At 55.9% G+C, this 17,640-nt stretch overlaps 1 protein-coding gene across 4 annotated transcripts in view; it reads left to right on the plus strand.

Annotated features, from left to right (window-relative positions):
• Positions 1-17,640, plus strand: part of ADGRA1 (adhesion G protein-coupled receptor A1) — a 41,493-nt gene that overhangs the window by 9,765 nt on the left and 14,088 nt on the right. For 2 of the 4 annotated variants that reach the window (XM_035269564.3, XM_035269565.3), the window contains exons 3-5: positions 1,173-1,300; positions 2,697-2,820; positions 7,859-8,004. In XM_035269564.3, coding sequence (XP_035125455.3) covers positions 1,173-1,300; positions 2,697-2,820; positions 7,859-8,004 — 398 coding nt within the window. Of the gene's footprint in view, positions 1-1,172; positions 1,363-2,696; positions 2,821-5,972; positions 6,037-7,858; positions 8,005-17,640 lie in introns of those variants that run through there. The other 2 variants (XM_035269567.3, XM_035269566.3) reach the window with 2 other exon arrangements.

Below are 17,640 nucleotides of genomic sequence, written 5' to 3' on the forward strand. Positions count from 1 at the left end.
CACAGACCTATTTCCCACAGTCTGGAGGCTGGAAGCCTGAGATAGAGCTGAGTGCGGGCTGGTGCCCCCAAAGCTTCCTCCCAGGCGTGCGCATGCATGTTTCGGGACTCTTGTGTCCCCAAAACCTCCTTCCCGGCCTGCACATGCGTGTTTCTGGACTCAGGTGTCCCTGAAGCCTCCTTCCCGGCCTGCACACGCGTGTTTCTGGACTCTGGTGCCCCCGAGACCTCCTCCGGCCTGCACACGCGTGTTTCTGGACTCTGGTGCCCCCGAGTCCTCCTCCGGCCTGCACACGCGTGTTTCTGGACTCTGGTGCCCCCAAGGCCCCCTCCCCGGCCTGCACACGTGTGTTTCTGGACTCTGGTGCCCCTGAGGCCCCCTCCCAGGCCTGCACACGTGTTTCTGGACTCTGGTGCCCCCGAGTCCTCCTGGGCCCACGCACCCCTCTGTGCTTCCCTGGTGAGCTCGTCTCACTCACCTGATGAATGGAAGCTGAAGCCCCGTCAGCTCCGAGCCTTTCCAGTGGAGACGTTTTCCCACAGTCTACTCGGCCACGGAGAACGCATGTTCTCCTTTGAACTCTGACCCTGAACCCCTTTCTTGGACGGTGAAGCAGGTGGAGTTGGTGGCGTCCAGACTCGGAGTGGGGCCTCCGTTCTGGGTCTGTGGGTGCCTAAGGGCCTCCACTCTTTCTCCGCCTCTCACAGAAGCTTGTACAGAATCCTGTGAGATGTTGACAGGCAGGGTTTCGAGCGTGTGGGGCTCAGGGTGAGGCTGGGGCATCCTGGGGAATTCGCTGCCTCTCTGTAAGGTTCATCCGGACCCCACCCAGCCACCCCCAGGCTGCGGGAAGAGAGGAGGCTGGAGGCAGGTGTCAGTTGACCGAAACCCCACCCCGGGCACAGTCTCAGAGCCACGCAAGGATGCCCTCGGCAAGCAGAGCCGTGGACGGCGAGGACAGGTGGCGCTGGGTGGCTGGGCGGGATCGCAGCCTGACCCTCCTGCCCCAGGCACCCAGCGCCACCTGTCCTTTTCCCTGAGGCCCCACACGAAAATGCCTGGAGCGGCTGCAGGGGAGGCTGAACCTGAAGGGGATTTCCCAGGTGACAGTGCCACCCATAGAGCCCCCCGGGTGGGGTCAGTCACAGGTGTCTCCTCTACTTCCTCCTCAGGATCTGAAGACCGTGCTCTCCCTGCCCCAGTACCCAGGGGAGTTCCTGCACCCCGTGGTGTATGCCTGCACGGCTGTCATGCTGCTCTGCCTGCTGGCCTCCGTGGTCACCTACATCGTGCACCGGAGGTGAGCCTGGCACGGGCACGGGGGCCCACTTTGCCCCAAGAAACCTGCTCGTACCTTCAAAGGCAAGTCCCTGAAGGGCAATGTCACCCCGCCTAGGGTAGTAAAAGTCCCTGAAGGTACAACTCAGTCACTGGCCAGCTCAGACCTGCCCAGCCCCAGGCGCGCATCACACAGCCGAGGGGGGACAGAGCTGGGGAAGCCACCCTGTCACGGTCTCTTAACAGCATCCCCCATGTCCTTACCTGGGCAAAACAAGTTCTCCAGTAAATGGGTGCCATGTCGGTCCAGACACCCTGAGAAGCTCATGTCCCTGAGTGGTCAGCATGGCCTGCGGAGAACGTGAGGGGGTCCAGCTGCGGTCAGGGTGGGCATGGCCTCCGCCAATCACCGGCAGAGGCTCAGGTATGTCTGAGGCTGAGGTCACCTTGGTCACGGACACAGCTTGGATGCGTCCAGGGCCTCAGTCTCGTCAGAGACTCGGATGCACTCGAATGAGGCCGTGATGGCCAGAAGAGGCATGGGCAGATCTGAAACGTGGCTCAGTCTGTTGGGGCCGCTGTAGCAGAACACGGGGCCTCGGGGGTTTATCAACCGTAGAAACTGGCTTCTCAGTTCTGGAGAATAAGGTCTCAGAGCAAGGCATGCACCACACTGTGTGTGGAGAGAGCCAGCTCCAGGCGCACGGAGCATGCCCGCTCCCCGCGTCCCTGCCGTGGAGGGAGGGGCCCTCTCAGGGCCCCTGATCCCACCACAACAGCTCTGCACAGAGGCCCCGCTTCTGAAGACCGTCAGCTTGGGGTTAATGCCGTGCTGAGAACTGGGGGATAAAATATGTTCAGACCAGAGTGGCTGCGATTATGGGGAGATGCTGAGGCCAGGCCGTGGCCGGACTCTTGGTGGCCACGGTGCAGCCATATCTGTGCTGGCCACAGGCAGATGTAGTGGTGGTCACGGAGAGGGTCGCGGCCACAGGCGGGCATGGCAGGCTCCGCCCCAGGCTATGGCCGGGGTCTCGCTGAGTCATTCCAGCCACGGCCTCTTCCTGGCGTGCCAGACCCCTGCTCAGAGGCACGACCTGTGCTGGGACCCTCTGTCTCTGAGACTGTGTGACCATGTCCTGGAGTTTGAGAGCCTCAGCATCTTCACCCGCCCAATGATCACGTTGTTCAAGCTTCTGTGAACCCCTCACAGCCTCAGGGTGCCAGGGCAACCTAGGACAGGATCACCAGTGGCCACCACCCAGGGATCTCCCTGACTGGGTCCTCGGACAGTTGCCCCTGACCCCACGGAGAGCCCGGACTCCCGGGGGACAGAGCCTGCATCCCAGGGGGCTCCCCTCCAATCCCTCCCCCAACGAAGCCACTGCTCACATGGCACCTGCGTTCCTTTCCCACAGCGCCATCCGCATCAGCCGCAAGGGCTGGCACACGCTGCTGAACTTCTGCTTCCACGCGGCCCTGACCTTCACGGTGTTCGCCGGTGGCATCAATCGCACCAAGTACCCCATCCTGTGCCAGGCGGTGAGTGTGGGGGTGCCTTCATCAGCACCTACCAGAGGGGAAGTGTGTGAGCGTCGTCTTGTTTACAAAATAATATTCTAGCATGTGCCCAGATATTTCCTGGGAGGGGAGCCAGGTCCCGGCCTGTCGGTGTCTCGGCTTCATGCCACGGGAGTCCACGTGCCTGCTCCACATTTGACCACAGGACTGATTCCACTGCATGGCCCCCTCTAGGCCTGTGCTAACTTGACATTTACCAACCCCAAAGGGAGCAGGGACACAGCTTGCCCCTCCCAGAGAAAGTGGTGGGGTCAGCTCAGGGAGGGCATGCACTCCGGTCCAGGGAGGAACCTGTGAACTCTGCCCCCGAGTCACCAGGAGGGTAAGCTCTTCCCCTGCAGCAGATGCCCCCACCCCCAGAAGCCAAGCAGAGAGGCTACTCGGGGAGCCCTCCTCCCCTCGAAGGGAGAGCTGGAGCCTCAAGGCACTGAGCGTTGAAAAGAACAATGCACAGAAGGGCTCTTCAGGCCCAGGGGTCAGCCTGACCTTGGTTTAAAAGCACGGTGCACGCCTCACACGCAGCTTCTGGCAGAGCTCATGGTAGACAGATCAAATCTAAGCTGGGTCCTCATCCGCTTTGCACTGCGGCTCATGGCCAAGGAGAGGACCTACCCGGAGCCTCTGTAGCCACAGATCTGGGGCAGTTCCTGCCCTCACCCCCAGCCAGCCCAGCCCCGGCAGCCACCCACCTCCAGCAGTCACACAGCCCAAGTTCAGCCCTGAGCACAGCCACTTCCACGACCCAGGCTCAGCCAGGGGGTTTCCATGGATCATCAGCCCTGCGGCTTCTAGGACCCTCCAGTAGTACAGACTTGTGCCTGCAGATAGCAGAGGCCGAGATTCACGCAGGAGCTGTTCCCACAGGGGCATTGGGGGAGAATCGGGGCTGAGTGCACAGAACCCCCCCTCCCCTCCAGGCTCCCACACCTGCCTGCAGCAGCCTGGGACTTCCCAGCACCACACTTCCCTGCGCAAGGTCGGGGCAGGCCAGGCAGGCGCTCACACAAACATCCAGCCTGTGGAGGAGACGTCACGTATGTGAGACCACAGGTCGTGGCAAACCACCAGGAGGCCATGCCCCCACCTAGGCCTGGGCCCAGCAGAGGAGTCGTTGGCACGCGCCTGAAGGCAGCTGAGGTCGGACACACCTCCCGCCTCCTTAATTATTCCTCTGATAAGCTGGAAACAACCACAGCAAGTGCCTGGGAAATGCAATTGACATCCGGCCTGTGAGTGCCTGCAAGGGGCCATTTGGAGGTGGAGCCGGGAACCGTGACCCCCAGGTCTACACTTTGCCACCAAGCCCGCTACATGCTGGGATGAAGCCTGCTGGAACCTCGGGCAGGGACGCCAGCCAGGGCCTCGGGCAAATCCTCCCTGTGCCTTCGGGGACACCCGTCACTTTCTCACTCTCAGACTGCCTGGGCGGAGGTCCTGGGGCCTGGACCTGAGGTGACAGCCTGGGGTGGCTGCTGGGGTGTTGGGGCCGCAGTCAGGCTGGTCTGGAAGGTTCCAGAGGGGTGCGATCTTGGAGGAGATCTTGTTAAGGCAACAGCCTTCAGGAGGCAATGAGTGGAAAAGATTGTGGCCTATTTCCAGATGCTGCCCTGATCTCCCACGGAGCACCGTTCACTCACTCACTCACTCACCCACTCATTCACTCACTCACTTATTCAGTCACTCATTCGCTCAGTCACTCATTCATTCACTCACTCATTCATTCACTCATTCACTCTTCACTCAGTCATTCAGTGACTCATTCACTCACTCATTCATTCACTCACTCATTCGCTCAGTCACTCATTGACTCATTCACTCTGTCACTCACTCATTCACTCACTGACTCATTCACTGACTCACACACTCATTCACTCAGTCACTCAGTCACTCACTCAGTCACTCACTCATTCACTCACTCATTCACTCACTCATTCACTCACTCATTCACTCAGTTACTCACACACTCCTCACTCACTGACTCACTCACGAACTCATTCACTCACTCATTCACACACTCATTCACTCAGTCCCTTAGTCACTCAGTCACTCACTCATTCACTCACTCACTCATTCACTCACTCACACTCACTCATTCACTCACTCACTTATTCAGCCACTCATTCACTCAGTCACTCATTCATTCACTCACTCATTTGCTCAGTCACTCATTGACTCATTCACTCTGTCACTCACTCACTCATTCACTCACTCACTGACTCATTCACTGACTCACACTCACTCATTCACTCACTCACTCAGTGACTCATTCACTCACTCACTCACCCACTCATTCATTCACTCACTTATTCAGCCACTCATTCACTCACTCACTTATTCAGCCACTCATTCACTCAGTCACTCATTCATTCACTCACTCATTCGCTCAGTCACTCATTGACTCATTCACTCTGTCACTCACTCATTCACTCACTCACTGACTCATTCACTGACTCACATTCACTCGTTCACTCACTCACTCATTCACTCAGTCATTCAGTGACTCATTCACTCACTCGCTCATTCATTCACTCATTCGCTCAGTCACTCATTGACTCATTCACTCTGTCACTCACTCGCTCCCTCACTCACTGGCTCACTCACTCACTCGTTCATTCATTTACTCACTCACTCGCTAATTCACTCAGTCACTAACTCACTCAGTCATTCACAAACTCACTGATTCACTCACTCACTCACTGATTCACTGATTCATTCCCTCAGTCACTTACTCATTCATTCACTCACTCACTGATTCGCTCACTCATTCACTCATTCACCCACTTACTCCTTCACTCACTCATTCACTCACTCACTCAGCAAATGTGCCTAGTGCCCTAGAGGAGCCAGGCCATGCTTGGACACTGGGACACTACCAGAGACAAACCCATGTGGTCTCACCATGGGGCAGCATTAAAGGACAGGAAGCAAGTTTGGAAAATGAACCCTAGGGGCAGCAGGAGGTAGGAGGTGTCCACCAGATGAGGGACACTGGGCTTGGGAAGCGCAGGCAGGAGCCAAGGTGGCTGCAGCTCCAGTGCCAGTCAGGAAGCCATGAGGCGACGTTCTCGAGCTCCTGCTGACCAACCCCCCTGCTCTCCTGTGCTCTGCGACAGGAAGAAACTCTCTCTCACGGTTCTAACACCAAGGCCAAGCAGGCTTCACATTCACAGCCTCCAGGTAAGGAGGAGAATTCAGCCACTGCCGACTGGAGGAAGGACACCTGAGGGGTGTAGTAACAACTAGACTTGGAGCCTGACCTGCGTGTGCCATTGGTGCCTGAGCACAGCACTCCTCGAGCCGCTTCCTCCTGCCCACCAGGGCACAGCACTCCTCCAGCAGCCTTCCCACCTGCCCACCTGCCTCCCCGCCCTTGTCCTACCCACCTTCCTGCCTGCCTGCCCCACCAAGGGCCACAGCTCAGCACTGAGTGAATCCTGGTCCCAAGCTATGGATGGCTGGAAAGGACGATGGTCGCTATGGCAACAAAGAGCTGGCCATGAGCCCCATTAGCGTGCTGAGTGACATGGTCATCAGAGACAGGCGCTGGCCCTGGGTCTGGCGGGGAGGGGCAGCGTGGAGCACTGTGGGAGGCCAGGGGCTTCCCTGCAGCTTCTCCACTTGTCCAGCCTGGAGTCAGTGTCTGGGAGCCAGAGCTCTGCCGTTCACACCTCACCTCCCTGTGATCCCCAAATTGCACACAGCCTGGGTGAGGCTCAGCCCAAACAGACAAGGGGCAGGGCCAGCTCTGCCGTCCTCCCTGCCCTCCTCAGCGCCCAGGCGGTGACAACTACAGCCCCACAGCTGCTTCCTGAAGAGAAAGAGCCTGAGGCCAGGCTGTGGAAGTTACCTCTGCCCCACTCCTCCATGTGGTGGCCCATGGTTCCCAGGCCTCCCTGTCTCTGCCAGGCTGCATGAGGCCTGGGCGCTGTGACAGGACACACCCCCACATTCCGCGGCAAGGCCACGCATCCACACCCTGTGGCCACGCCCCCACACTCCAAGACTAGGCCACGCCCCCACACTTAGAGGCCAGGCCACACCTCCACACTCCAGGGCCACGCCCCACACTCCAGGGCCCCCACACTCAGCGGCAGGGCCACGCCCGGGTAAAGGGTTGGCTTGGCTCCCCCGGGACCTGCTGCCAGGGCTGCAGGGAGCTCATCTGAAACTCAAACACAGCCCTCTGATCTTTCCAGCCCACCCCACGATATTCTCATCAGTTATTACAGAGCTTCCACATCAGTGAAAGTTGAGCTCTGGATTTGGTATTATCATCATAAACGGTGCGACGTTCATTTTATGCAGCGAATGTCCGTGTTCCTGAAACATTGATGTCCTTTCCAATTATAGCAGTATTTTACCTGTCATTTCAAAATGTCAGCTTATTACGCCAAGGGTAGCAGCATGGCCCTCGTAATCAGCTAATGCAGGGAGTTTCCATAACAATGAGAACCAGCGACCCGCAGGGTCCCGCAAACACCATCCACCTGGGGGGTTCATCCTATTCACAAGGCCACAGTGAAAGCACACTGTGTGACCTCACTGAGGACTCTGCCTCTTCTCCCCTGGGGGGCCCTGTCCAGGTCTGAGTTCATGGGACACTGGTCTGGAGCTCATGGGGTCCCACGCCTGGGCCACAGGGACCACAGGGGGCATGCATGCAGGTCTCAGCTCTAGCATGAGAGCACTGCCTTGTGGGCCCTTACAGACTCCCTGCCCCCATCTCCATGCAGAAGGGGAGCAAAGCTGAGCCATTTGAGGGTCTCTGGAGCCCAGCTTCTCCCTGCAAGTTCCAGGCTGCTGTGGGCAGCCACTGTCTGCCCTGGGACATAGACCCTCCTGGCCCAGTGTCTCCCTGTGACCACCTGTTGCTGTCATTCTTGTCACTGAGAGCAGCCTCTGGCAGCCTCTGGAAGATGCAAGGCCGGGCCGGGGTTGCAGGCTCTGGGGCGGGTGCCGTGAGGGGCTGGCTGCCTGGCTGATCGCTGCTTCCCCACAGGTGGGCATCGTGCTGCACTACTCCACACTCTCCACCATGCTGTGGATCGGAGTGACTGCCAGGAACATCTACAAGCAGGTGACCAAGAAGGCTCCTCTGTGCCTGGACGCAGACCAGCCGCCATACCCCAGGCAGCCCCTGCTCAGGTACTGGGCTCGCGTGGGCACCAGGCCCTGCCACCCGGGCCCTGGATGCCGCAGACGCCTTCCGGGTCTTGGCAAGCCTCCTCATAGGCCACTAAGGGCCTCAGGACGATCCAGTCCATGGTGGAGGCCAGGGCATGAGTTCATGTTCCCAGGGAGGGTGGAAAGCATTCAAAGGATCTGGAGGTGGGGCTGTGCTGGGGGGAGGGGCACCGATCGCTGGGGGTGAGACAGGGTGGTGGGGGGAGGGGTGTCTGTTGCTGGGGATGGGCCAGAGGGGCCTAAGGGTGAAGGGTCCCAGTGGGGGGGTTCTGAGGCAGGAGGTGCCCTGTCCTCCACATCTGCTGCTAGGGCCCAGCTGGTCTGGGGCTGGCAGGTATTGGGGGCTGGATAAGCCTCCCGTGCTGCAGACATGATGGCCCGAGACCCTCTATGCTCCCAGGGCAGCCATGCCAGGAAAACGGGCTCGGCGTGGCTTCAGCTTCAGCTTCGGCCTTGTGGTCTCTGTAACATCAGGCAGCTGACAGTTGGTGGGTGTCACACACCCGTGCACGAATTTCAAGGAGGCCCTTCAGACCAGGAGACAGGTGTGGTCCCCGGTTCCCAGCACCTCCCCATCACTGCTGTGTGAGGCCCGGGTGCTGAGAAACTCCCCCCGTTCACCCCGAAGCCTGCACCACTCATGGTCCCCATTCTTCCTCCAGCCAGGAATTCACCTCAGCCTTGGAGGGAACCATGGGCCTGCCTGGGGGGTGGAAACAGCCCACGGTGGTGCTGGCGGGGGCCTCCCTCCCACTCTCAGTCCAGAGTCAGGGAAACACGGGTGTCCACGTCTGGTCAGTGGCAGAGATTCCTCTGCGCCAGCAGGAAAAAGGCAGGTCAGGGAGCACTGGCAGCTGCTTTAGACGGGGCCCACCCGCAGCCAAGACTGGGCTGCAGATCGCGCTGGGCAGGTCCAGCACCTGTGATGTTTCCTTTTCTGAATGGAGACTAAATCCCCAACATGCAGCCCGCAAAAGCCAGGCTCAGAGTGTGGCCCTGAGGACTTGGTGCTCACTGGCCCATCCCCCGGGGTCCCCTGAGGCTCCCCAAATGCGGCCTTGGGCACTTGTGGCATTCCCAGAGCAGCCCTCGTGTGAGGCAGCGGCCCAGAGTGGGCTCTGCACCCAGTGGTCCCAGGGGGTCCTGGAGGACACTTTCCCGGTTGCGCGTGAGGTGTGGCCCGGAGCCGGCACACGGACGCCCGCTTCCTCGGGACTGTCCAGCAATGCCCTGTCCAAACCGTCTGAAGAATTCGCTTCAAGGCAGACACGGCCACGTCTGTGCTGCTTCCGTAAATGGCTCCCTTCCACCTGGGGCATTTTCCAACACTGAGTTTCAGATCCACGCAGATGTGTAGCCGCTTAGCAACCAGGCCGGGCGGTGCCTCTGCCACGTGCAGGGGCTGGAGAGGCGGGTTTCATTATCCTGCCAGGGAGGCCCAGTCCCCTGGGTTTATAAATCACTCTCAAAACGCATTTCCTCATCTGTAATTAACAGAAGCCACCTGGTTTTGAAGGCCAGGCTGGTAGCCGTGGAACACCAGGTGCTCTTCTCTCTGTGTCTGTTGATGGCGCCACAGAGCCGTGCGTCTGTCCAGATGCCGTGGGGCCACAGGCCTGGGGCTCAGCGATGACCCAGCCACTGCAAGGCCCTGCTTACGGCCACGGCACCGAGGCCACTGCCGTTCCTTCTGGGGCTGCCTGGGGACAAACATCCTCCACCCCTTCCCTGCTGGGCCCCCTTCCTGTGTACATAAAGGCCTTGACATTGTGGGGCAGGGGCTGTCCCCTTGGTGCCATGTTCCAGGATGTTCCCTGGTCTCTCTGTCTCCCCAGCCTTGCCCTGAGTGCCTAGCCAGGGCTCGGCCTGTGCCCCTGCAGCAGGTGCAGACTCGTGGATGGTGGCAGCATTGGCCTGGGCTTCACCGAGGGCCTTCCCCTCTCCACAGCCAGGCCTGGGGCTGCTGGGGACCGTGCTGGGGGACCGGTCCTGGGGCTGCTGGGGACTGTACTGGGGGACTAGGCTGCACCTCCTCAGGGGGACCAGCAGGCCTGAGCAGGGCCTTTCCCCATACCCTGGAGGGACTCACAGTCTGCTCTCCCAGTCCTGGCCTAGAGCCTCTGCTCACCTCCCCCTCCTCCTTCCGGAAGCCTCCCCATCAGAGAGGCTCATCCTAGTGGCCCAGCCCCATTCCCAGAACTCTAAGTGGCCTGCACATTATCAGCGCCAGCATACATTTAGTTCTGAGTTCCAAGAACCTCGACGTCTGGGAGGGAAGGGCACAGACACTGCTCAGCTCTGGCTGGGAGCCCTCCTGTCTGCCCTCCGTGGCCTCTCCTGCCCCTTGGGCACTGAGGGCCGGTCCCTCCAACCTACTCCCGGCACCTCAGCCCCCTCTTAGGTGAGACCCCTGACCCTCTGTGCAGCACCCACCCCCTACTGCAGAGCAACTACCCCCTGCCCCCTCCTCCCCTCAGTGACAATGACAGATGCGTCCCTCCTGCTTCGTGTTCTCGGGGACTGGTATCCAGCCCCTTCTGCTGAAATGTTGAAACCAGAAAGAGAAAATGGCAGGGCGGTGATAAATACATGTCAAATCGGCCTCTTGTGAAGGACCTCCATGCTCACCTGGGCTGGATGTGTCGATGGAAAGCAGTCGGTTCCATGTCTTGTTCTGATTCGTGGGTGGGCAGCATGCCGCCCGTCGTGGGGTCTCGGGCCCCATGGCCTCCCACACTCAGGGAGGAGCTGGAAAGGCTTGGGACTCAGTGGCAGCAGCGTTCTTGGGTGTGGCTTGTCTTCACAGAAGGATGCACCACAGGGCCAGCGAGGGAAAAGACTTGGCAGAGTCCGAGACTCTGGGTGCCATCTCCAGACTCTGGGTTCTGTCCTGGGAGACGGGGGTGAGGAGGACCCAACGGAGCCTGCTCCTTCCTCCAGCAGCAAAATGCAGCAACGTGTGCCCCGCACTTCTGCCCAGGAGGCTGCTCAGGCTCAAGCTCAGGGTCCTTGCTGGGACAGGTCACCCCTGTGCTCTGCTGGCTCCAGCGGCCACCACGACGGAGCCTCACACCCCAGTGGGAAGGGGGATGCCACCATTAGTCACAAGGTTTGCACAAAGGGCCCAGGCTGCTGTACTGCCACATCCTGCGTCCCTGTACACAGAGCAGCCTCATCAGGCAGTGACGTGGGGCACGAGATGAAAGCCACGGTCCCAGGCATCTGCCACGGCCCCTTCAGCACAGAAACATGGGCCTGCCCAGAGCCACTGTGTACAGGGCTTGTATGTTCAGACAGAAGCTTCTCAGATCTGCTGTTTTTAACAAGATGGGGGAGAAGAAAAAGGCTGAGAGAGAGACATTCAGTAGAAATATAAAGAAATACTGAAGAAAAAGAATAAGGGTGAATATTAAGTACCCTGAGCTGACGCTTTCTACACAAAACAGGAGCCGACAGCCTGATGCAGGTGCCCGAACGACCAGCCTGCCTCCTCTACACCCAGATCTCACAGCCCGGATTCCTATTTTCCGGAATTCCCTTCCGACCTCTCCAGCCACTTCCCTTCGGGTCTTTAGTTCCCTGCCAGAGCCTCTGCCTGGGACCCAGGACGCAGGGGCTGCTGGGTAATCCAGTGATCCCGATCCCCTGGCACCTGCTCGGATGTGAGCCCACTGTGGAGTTGTTTCTGCATCCCTTACGTGGAAATGTGGCTAAACTGGGGAGGTTTGGGGTAGGCTGGGCCACCTGTCAACCATGAACGCCTCCCCTCGTCATCCCACCAGACCATGTGCCCGCCACAGATACCTCCCTCCTAACCCCACCAGACCACCCACCTGCCACGGACACCTCCCTCCTAACCCCACCAGACCACCCGCCTGCCACGGACACCTCCTCCCCCCTAACCCCAACAGACCACCCTCCCGCCATGGACACCTCCCTCCTAACCCACCAGACCACGTGCCCACCACGGACACCTCCTTCCTAACCCCACCAGACCATGTGCCTGCCGCTGACACCTCCCTCCTAACCCCACCAGACCACCCACCTGCCATGGACACCTCCCTCCTAACCCCACCAGACCACGTGCCCACCACGGACACCTCCCTTCTAACCCCACCAGACCACCTGCCCAATCTTTCTACATGCTCTGCTTCCTCTGCCAGCCAAAGAGAAGCCACTCTAGAACCAAGCAGATCTTCTGCGATTTCACGGGTCCTCAGGGGCTGATTCCCCAGTTAGCAATGTGTAATTACACCCTAATTCTGCAGTCTGCTCTGCCCTTTCTGATACAGTGCACCAAATTGTTTCGGTTATTCACTGTCTGCTGGTGGTGTTCCAGTTTGGACGTGCAATGGCAGTGGCACCAAGACACTGATATTCTGTGTCACAGCCAGCTTGCTGAGGACACCTACTCCCACCTTCACCCACCTAGCAGCAGCACCAGTGCTGGCCAGGCACTGAGGGAGGCTTGTCCCTATCCCGTGGTTGGTGATTTCCTGGGGATCCCTCAGCCAGGAACCCCTTCTCAGGCCACAGTCTGGAGACTGCACTGGGCTTGAAACTGTGTGAGAGATGTGGCGTCAGGGGCTGTCTGGGTGGGCGGCACAAGGGCATGCAGTGGGCAGGTTAGGACACGGCCCCGGCACCTTCAGCTCCCTGGGACACAGCACCCATCGGTAAGACCGTGACCCCTGCCCCAGTTAGCACTCCTTGTGCTGACGGTGACTTCTCAATTCCGAGAAAACCAAGTTGAGAGCCACTTATGAGTAATTACAGATGAGTGTGAGAGCATGTGTGATGTGTGTCTGAATATACGTGTGTGAATGTGTGAGTGCATGTGTGTGTGATGTGTGTAAGTGTAGGTGTATGAGTGCATCTGATGTGTGAGTGTATGTGTATGTGTGAGTACACGTGTGTGTGATGTGTGTAAGTGTAGGTGTATGAGTGCATCTGATGTGTGAGTGTATGTGTATGTGTGAGTACACGTGTGTGTGATGTGTGTAAGTGTAGGTGTATGAGTGAGTGCATCTGATGTGTGAGTGTATGTGTATGTGTGAGTGCATTGTGTGATGTGTGTGAGTGTAGGTGTGAGTGCATCTGATGTGTGAGTGTATGTGTATGTGTGAGTGCACGTGTGTGTGATGTGTGTGAGTGTAGGTGTATGAGTGAGTGCATCTGATGTGTGAGTGTACGTGTATGTGTGAGTGCACGTGTGCGTGATGTGTGTGAGTGTAGGTGTATGAGTTAGTGCATCTGATGTGTACGTGTGTGTGATGTGTGAGTGTAGGTGTATGAGTGCATCTGATGTGTGAGTGTATGTGTATGTGTGAGTGCACGTGTGCGTGATGTGTGTGAGTGTAGGTGTATGAGTTAGTGCATCTGATGTGTACGTGTGTGTGATGTGTGAGTGCACGTGTGTGTGATGTGTCTGAGTGTAGGTGTATGAGTGAGTGCATCTGATGTGTGAGTGTATGTGTATGTGTGAGTGCATTGTGTGATGTGTGTGAGTGTAGGTGTATGAGTGAGTGCATCTGATGTGTGAGTGTACATGTATGACTGTAAGTATGAGTGAGTGCATTGTGTGATGTGTGTCTGAGTGTAGGTGTATGAGTGTGAGTGCATCTGATGTGTGAGTGTACGTGTATGTGTGAGTGCACGTGTGTGTGATGTGTGTGAGTGTAGGTGTATGAGTGTGAGTGCATCTGATGTGTGAGTGTACGTGTGTGTGTGAGTGCATGTGTGTGTGATGTGTGTGAGTGTAGGTGTATGAGTGAGTGCATCTGATGTGTGAGTGTACGTGTATGTGTGAGTGCACGTGTGTGTGATGTGTCTGAGTGTAGGTGTATGTGTGAGTGCATCTGATGTGTGAGTGTATGTGTATGTGTGAGTGCATTGTGTGATGTGTGTGAGTGTAGGTGTATGAGTGCATCTGATGTGTGAGTGTACGTGTATGTGTGAGTGCACGTGTGCGTGATGTGTGTGAGTGTAGGTGTATGAGTTAGTGCATCTGATGTGTACGTGTGTGTGATGTGTGAGTGCACGTGTGTGTGATGTGTCTGAGTGTAGGTGTATGAGTGTGAGTGCATCTGATGTGTGAGTGTACGTGTGTGTGTGAGTGCACGTGTGTGTGATGTGTGTGAGTGTACATGTATGAGTGAGTGCATCTGATGTGTGAGTGTATGTGTATGTGTGAGTGCATTGTGTGATGTGTGTGAGTGTAGGTGTATGAGTGCATCTGATGTGTGAGTGTATGTGTATGTGTGAGTGCACGTGTGCATGATGTGTGTGAGTGTAGATGTATGAGTTAGTGCATCTGATGTGTACGTGTGTGTGATGTGTGAGTGTAGGTGTATGAGTGCATCTGATGTGTGAGTGTATGTGTATGTGTGAGTGCACGTGTGTGTGATGTGTGTGAGTGTACATGTATGAGTGAGTGCATCTGATGTGTGAGTGTATGTGTATGTGTGAGTGCATTGTGTGATGTGTGTGAGTGTAGGTGTATGAGTGCATCTGATGTGTGAGTGTACGTGTGTGTGTGAGTGCCTGTGTGTGTGATGTGTGTGCACACTGCAGCGATGGTACAGGTGCCGTTCCAGACTGAACTGCAATAAACTGAGTCACACAAACTCTTTGGTTTCCCAGTGCACATGCTGTGGTTGGGCTCTGTGTTCCCACTCAAATCTCATCTCAAATTGTAATCCTCGTAATCCCCACGTGTTGAGGGCAGGACTGGTGGGAGGTGACATGCTTTTTTCATGATAGTGAGTTCTCACAAGACTGAGGGTGTTATAGGGGCTCTTCCCGCTTCACTCTTCCCTGCACTCTCCTGCCTCCTTGTGTTGAAGGTGGGGCTTCCCCTTCGCCTTGTGCCATGACTGTAAGTTTCCTGAGGCCTCCCCAGCCATGCGAACTGTGAGTCAATTAAACCTCTTTCCTTTATAAATTAGTCTGGACCAAAACACCGAAAGCATTGGCAACAAAAGCCAAAATAGACAAATGGGACCTAACCAAACTCCACAGCTTCTGCACAGCAAAAGAAACAGTCACTAGAATGAATCAGCAACCAACAGAATGGGAAAAAATTTTGCAGTTTACCTATCTGACAAAGGGCTGATATCCAGAATTTACAAAGAACTCAAACAGATTTACAAGAAAAAAACAAGCCCATTCAAAAGTGGGCAAAGGATACGAACAGACACTTTACAAAAAAAGACATATATGAGGCCAACAAACATATGAAAAAATGCTCATCATCACTGGTCATTAGAGAGATGCAAATCAAAACCACATTGAGATACCATCTCACACCAGTTAGAATGGCGATCATTAAAAAATCTGGAGACAACAGATGCTGGAGAGGATGTGGAGAAATAGGAACACTTTTACACTGTTGGAGGGAGTGTAAATTAGTTCAACCATTGTGGAAGACAGTGTTCCTCAAGGACCTAGAAATAGAAATTCCATTTGACCCAGCAATCCCATTACTGGGTATATACCCAAAGGACTATAAATCGTTCTACTATAAGGACACATGTACACGAATGTTCATCGCAGCACTGTTTACAATAGCAAAGACCTGGAACCAACCCAAATGCCCATCGATGATAGACTGGACAGAGAAAATGTGGCACATACACACCATGGAATATTATGCAGCCATCAAAAACGATGAGTTCATGTCCTTTGTAGGGACATGGATGAAGCTGGAAACCATCATTCTCAGCAAACTGACACAAGAACAGAAAATCAAACACCGCATGTTCTCACTCATAGGCGGGTGTTGAACAATGAGAACACATGGACACAGGGAGGGGAGCATCACACACTGGGGTCTGTTGGGGGGAAATAGAGGAGGGACGGGGTGGTGGGGAGTTGGGGAGAGATAGCATGGGGAGAAATGCCAGATGTGGGTGAAGGGGAGGAAGGCAGCAAATCACACTGCCACATGTGTACCTATGCAACTATCTTGCATGTTCTTCACATGTACCCCACAACCTAAAATGCAATTAAAAAAATAAATTACAGTCTGGAGTATTTCTTCATAGCAGCGTGAAAATGGACGAACACAGCACGTTAAAGTTATGTTGACATTGTACTGTGGTTGACTACGTGTGTGACAGCATGGTGTCTAAAGAACCCACGTGCCTTAATCTAAAAATCCTTTATTCCTAAAAAAGGCCAATGACTTCAGCATGTCGTAATCTTCCTGAGGCTGGAGGGTCTCACCTCAATGTGGACGGCCGCTGGCTGACTGGTCAGGGTGGTGGTGGCTGAAGACTGGGGTGGCTGTGGCAATTTCTTAAAATAAGTCGGCTATGACGTTTGCAACATTGATTGACGTTTCTTTTCACAAGAGAGTTCTCTGCAGCCTGCAAGGCTGTTTGATGCATTTCACCCACGGTAGAACTTCTTTCAGAAATGGAGTCATCCTCTCAAATGCTGCCACGGCTTTGTCAACTCAGTGTATGAAATATTCTCAGTTTTTTGTTGTCATTTCAATAGTGTCCAAGGCATCTTCACCAGGAGCAGATTCCATCCCAAGAAACCATGTTCGCTGCTCATCCACGAGAAGGCACTCCTCCGTGGTTGCATTTGACCATGAGCTGGTGGCAAGTCAGTGCATCCTCAGGCTCCACTTCTAACTCCAGTTCTCCTGCAGCTCCCCGACATCTGCAGCTCCTTCCTCCACTGAAGTCTTGAACCCTTCAGAGTCGTCCATGAAGACTGGAATCAACCTCTTCCAAACTCCTGTTAATGTGATATTTTGACCTCCCATGAGTCACGAATGTTCTTGATGGCACCTAGACTGGGGACTCCTTTCCAGAAGGTTTCGTTTTGCTCTGTCCGGTCTCTCTGAAGAATCACTATCTGTGGCAGCCATAGCCCTACAAAATGTATTCTCAAATAGGAAGACGTGAAATTCGAAATGACGCCTTGGTCCAGGCTGCAGAATGGATGTGGTGTTAGCAGGTGCACGGAGAGCATTCATCTCCTTGTGCATCTCTGTGAGAGCTCTTGGGTGGCCGGAGCATTGCCCCTGAGCGGTCCTATTCTGAAAGGAATCTGTGTTTCTGAGCAGTAGGTCTCAACAGTGGGCTTTAAGTATTCAGCAGATCACTCTGTCAGCAGACGTGCTGTCGCCCAGGCCTTGCTGTTCCACTTACAGAGCAGAGGCAGAGTCGATTTAGCATCATTCTTAAAGGCCCTAGGATTTTCAGAATGGTGAATGAGGACTGGCTTCAGCTGAAAGTCCCCGGCTGTGCTGACCCCTAACAAGACAGTGGGCCTCTGCTTGGAAGGTTCTACGTGTGTGCAATGTGAGCGTGCATGTGGTGTAAGGAGAGGCACAGCATGGAGGCAGAGGCATTGCCGCCCACCTGAGCCCAGGAATGCAGCGCTGGTCTCAGAGGGGCTGCCCAGGTGGCACCTGGGTCCAGGCTGCTCCAGGACTTTTCCACTCAGGCTGTGACCATGCCACTACCCCAGGGAGAGGTGCTAGGTCAGCCGTGGCAGGAGCAGAGCCATGGAGGAAGCATACCCATAGTCCGCATCCTCACCCAGTTTCTCTGTGTCCCAGAGTGCACTGATTCTGACTCA

Source organism: Callithrix jacchus, chromosome 12, assembly GCF_049354715.1.
Source record: "Callithrix jacchus isolate 240 chromosome 12, calJac240_pri, whole genome shotgun sequence".
Lineage (NCBI taxonomy): Eukaryota > Metazoa > Chordata > Mammalia > Primates > Cebidae > Callithrix > Callithrix jacchus.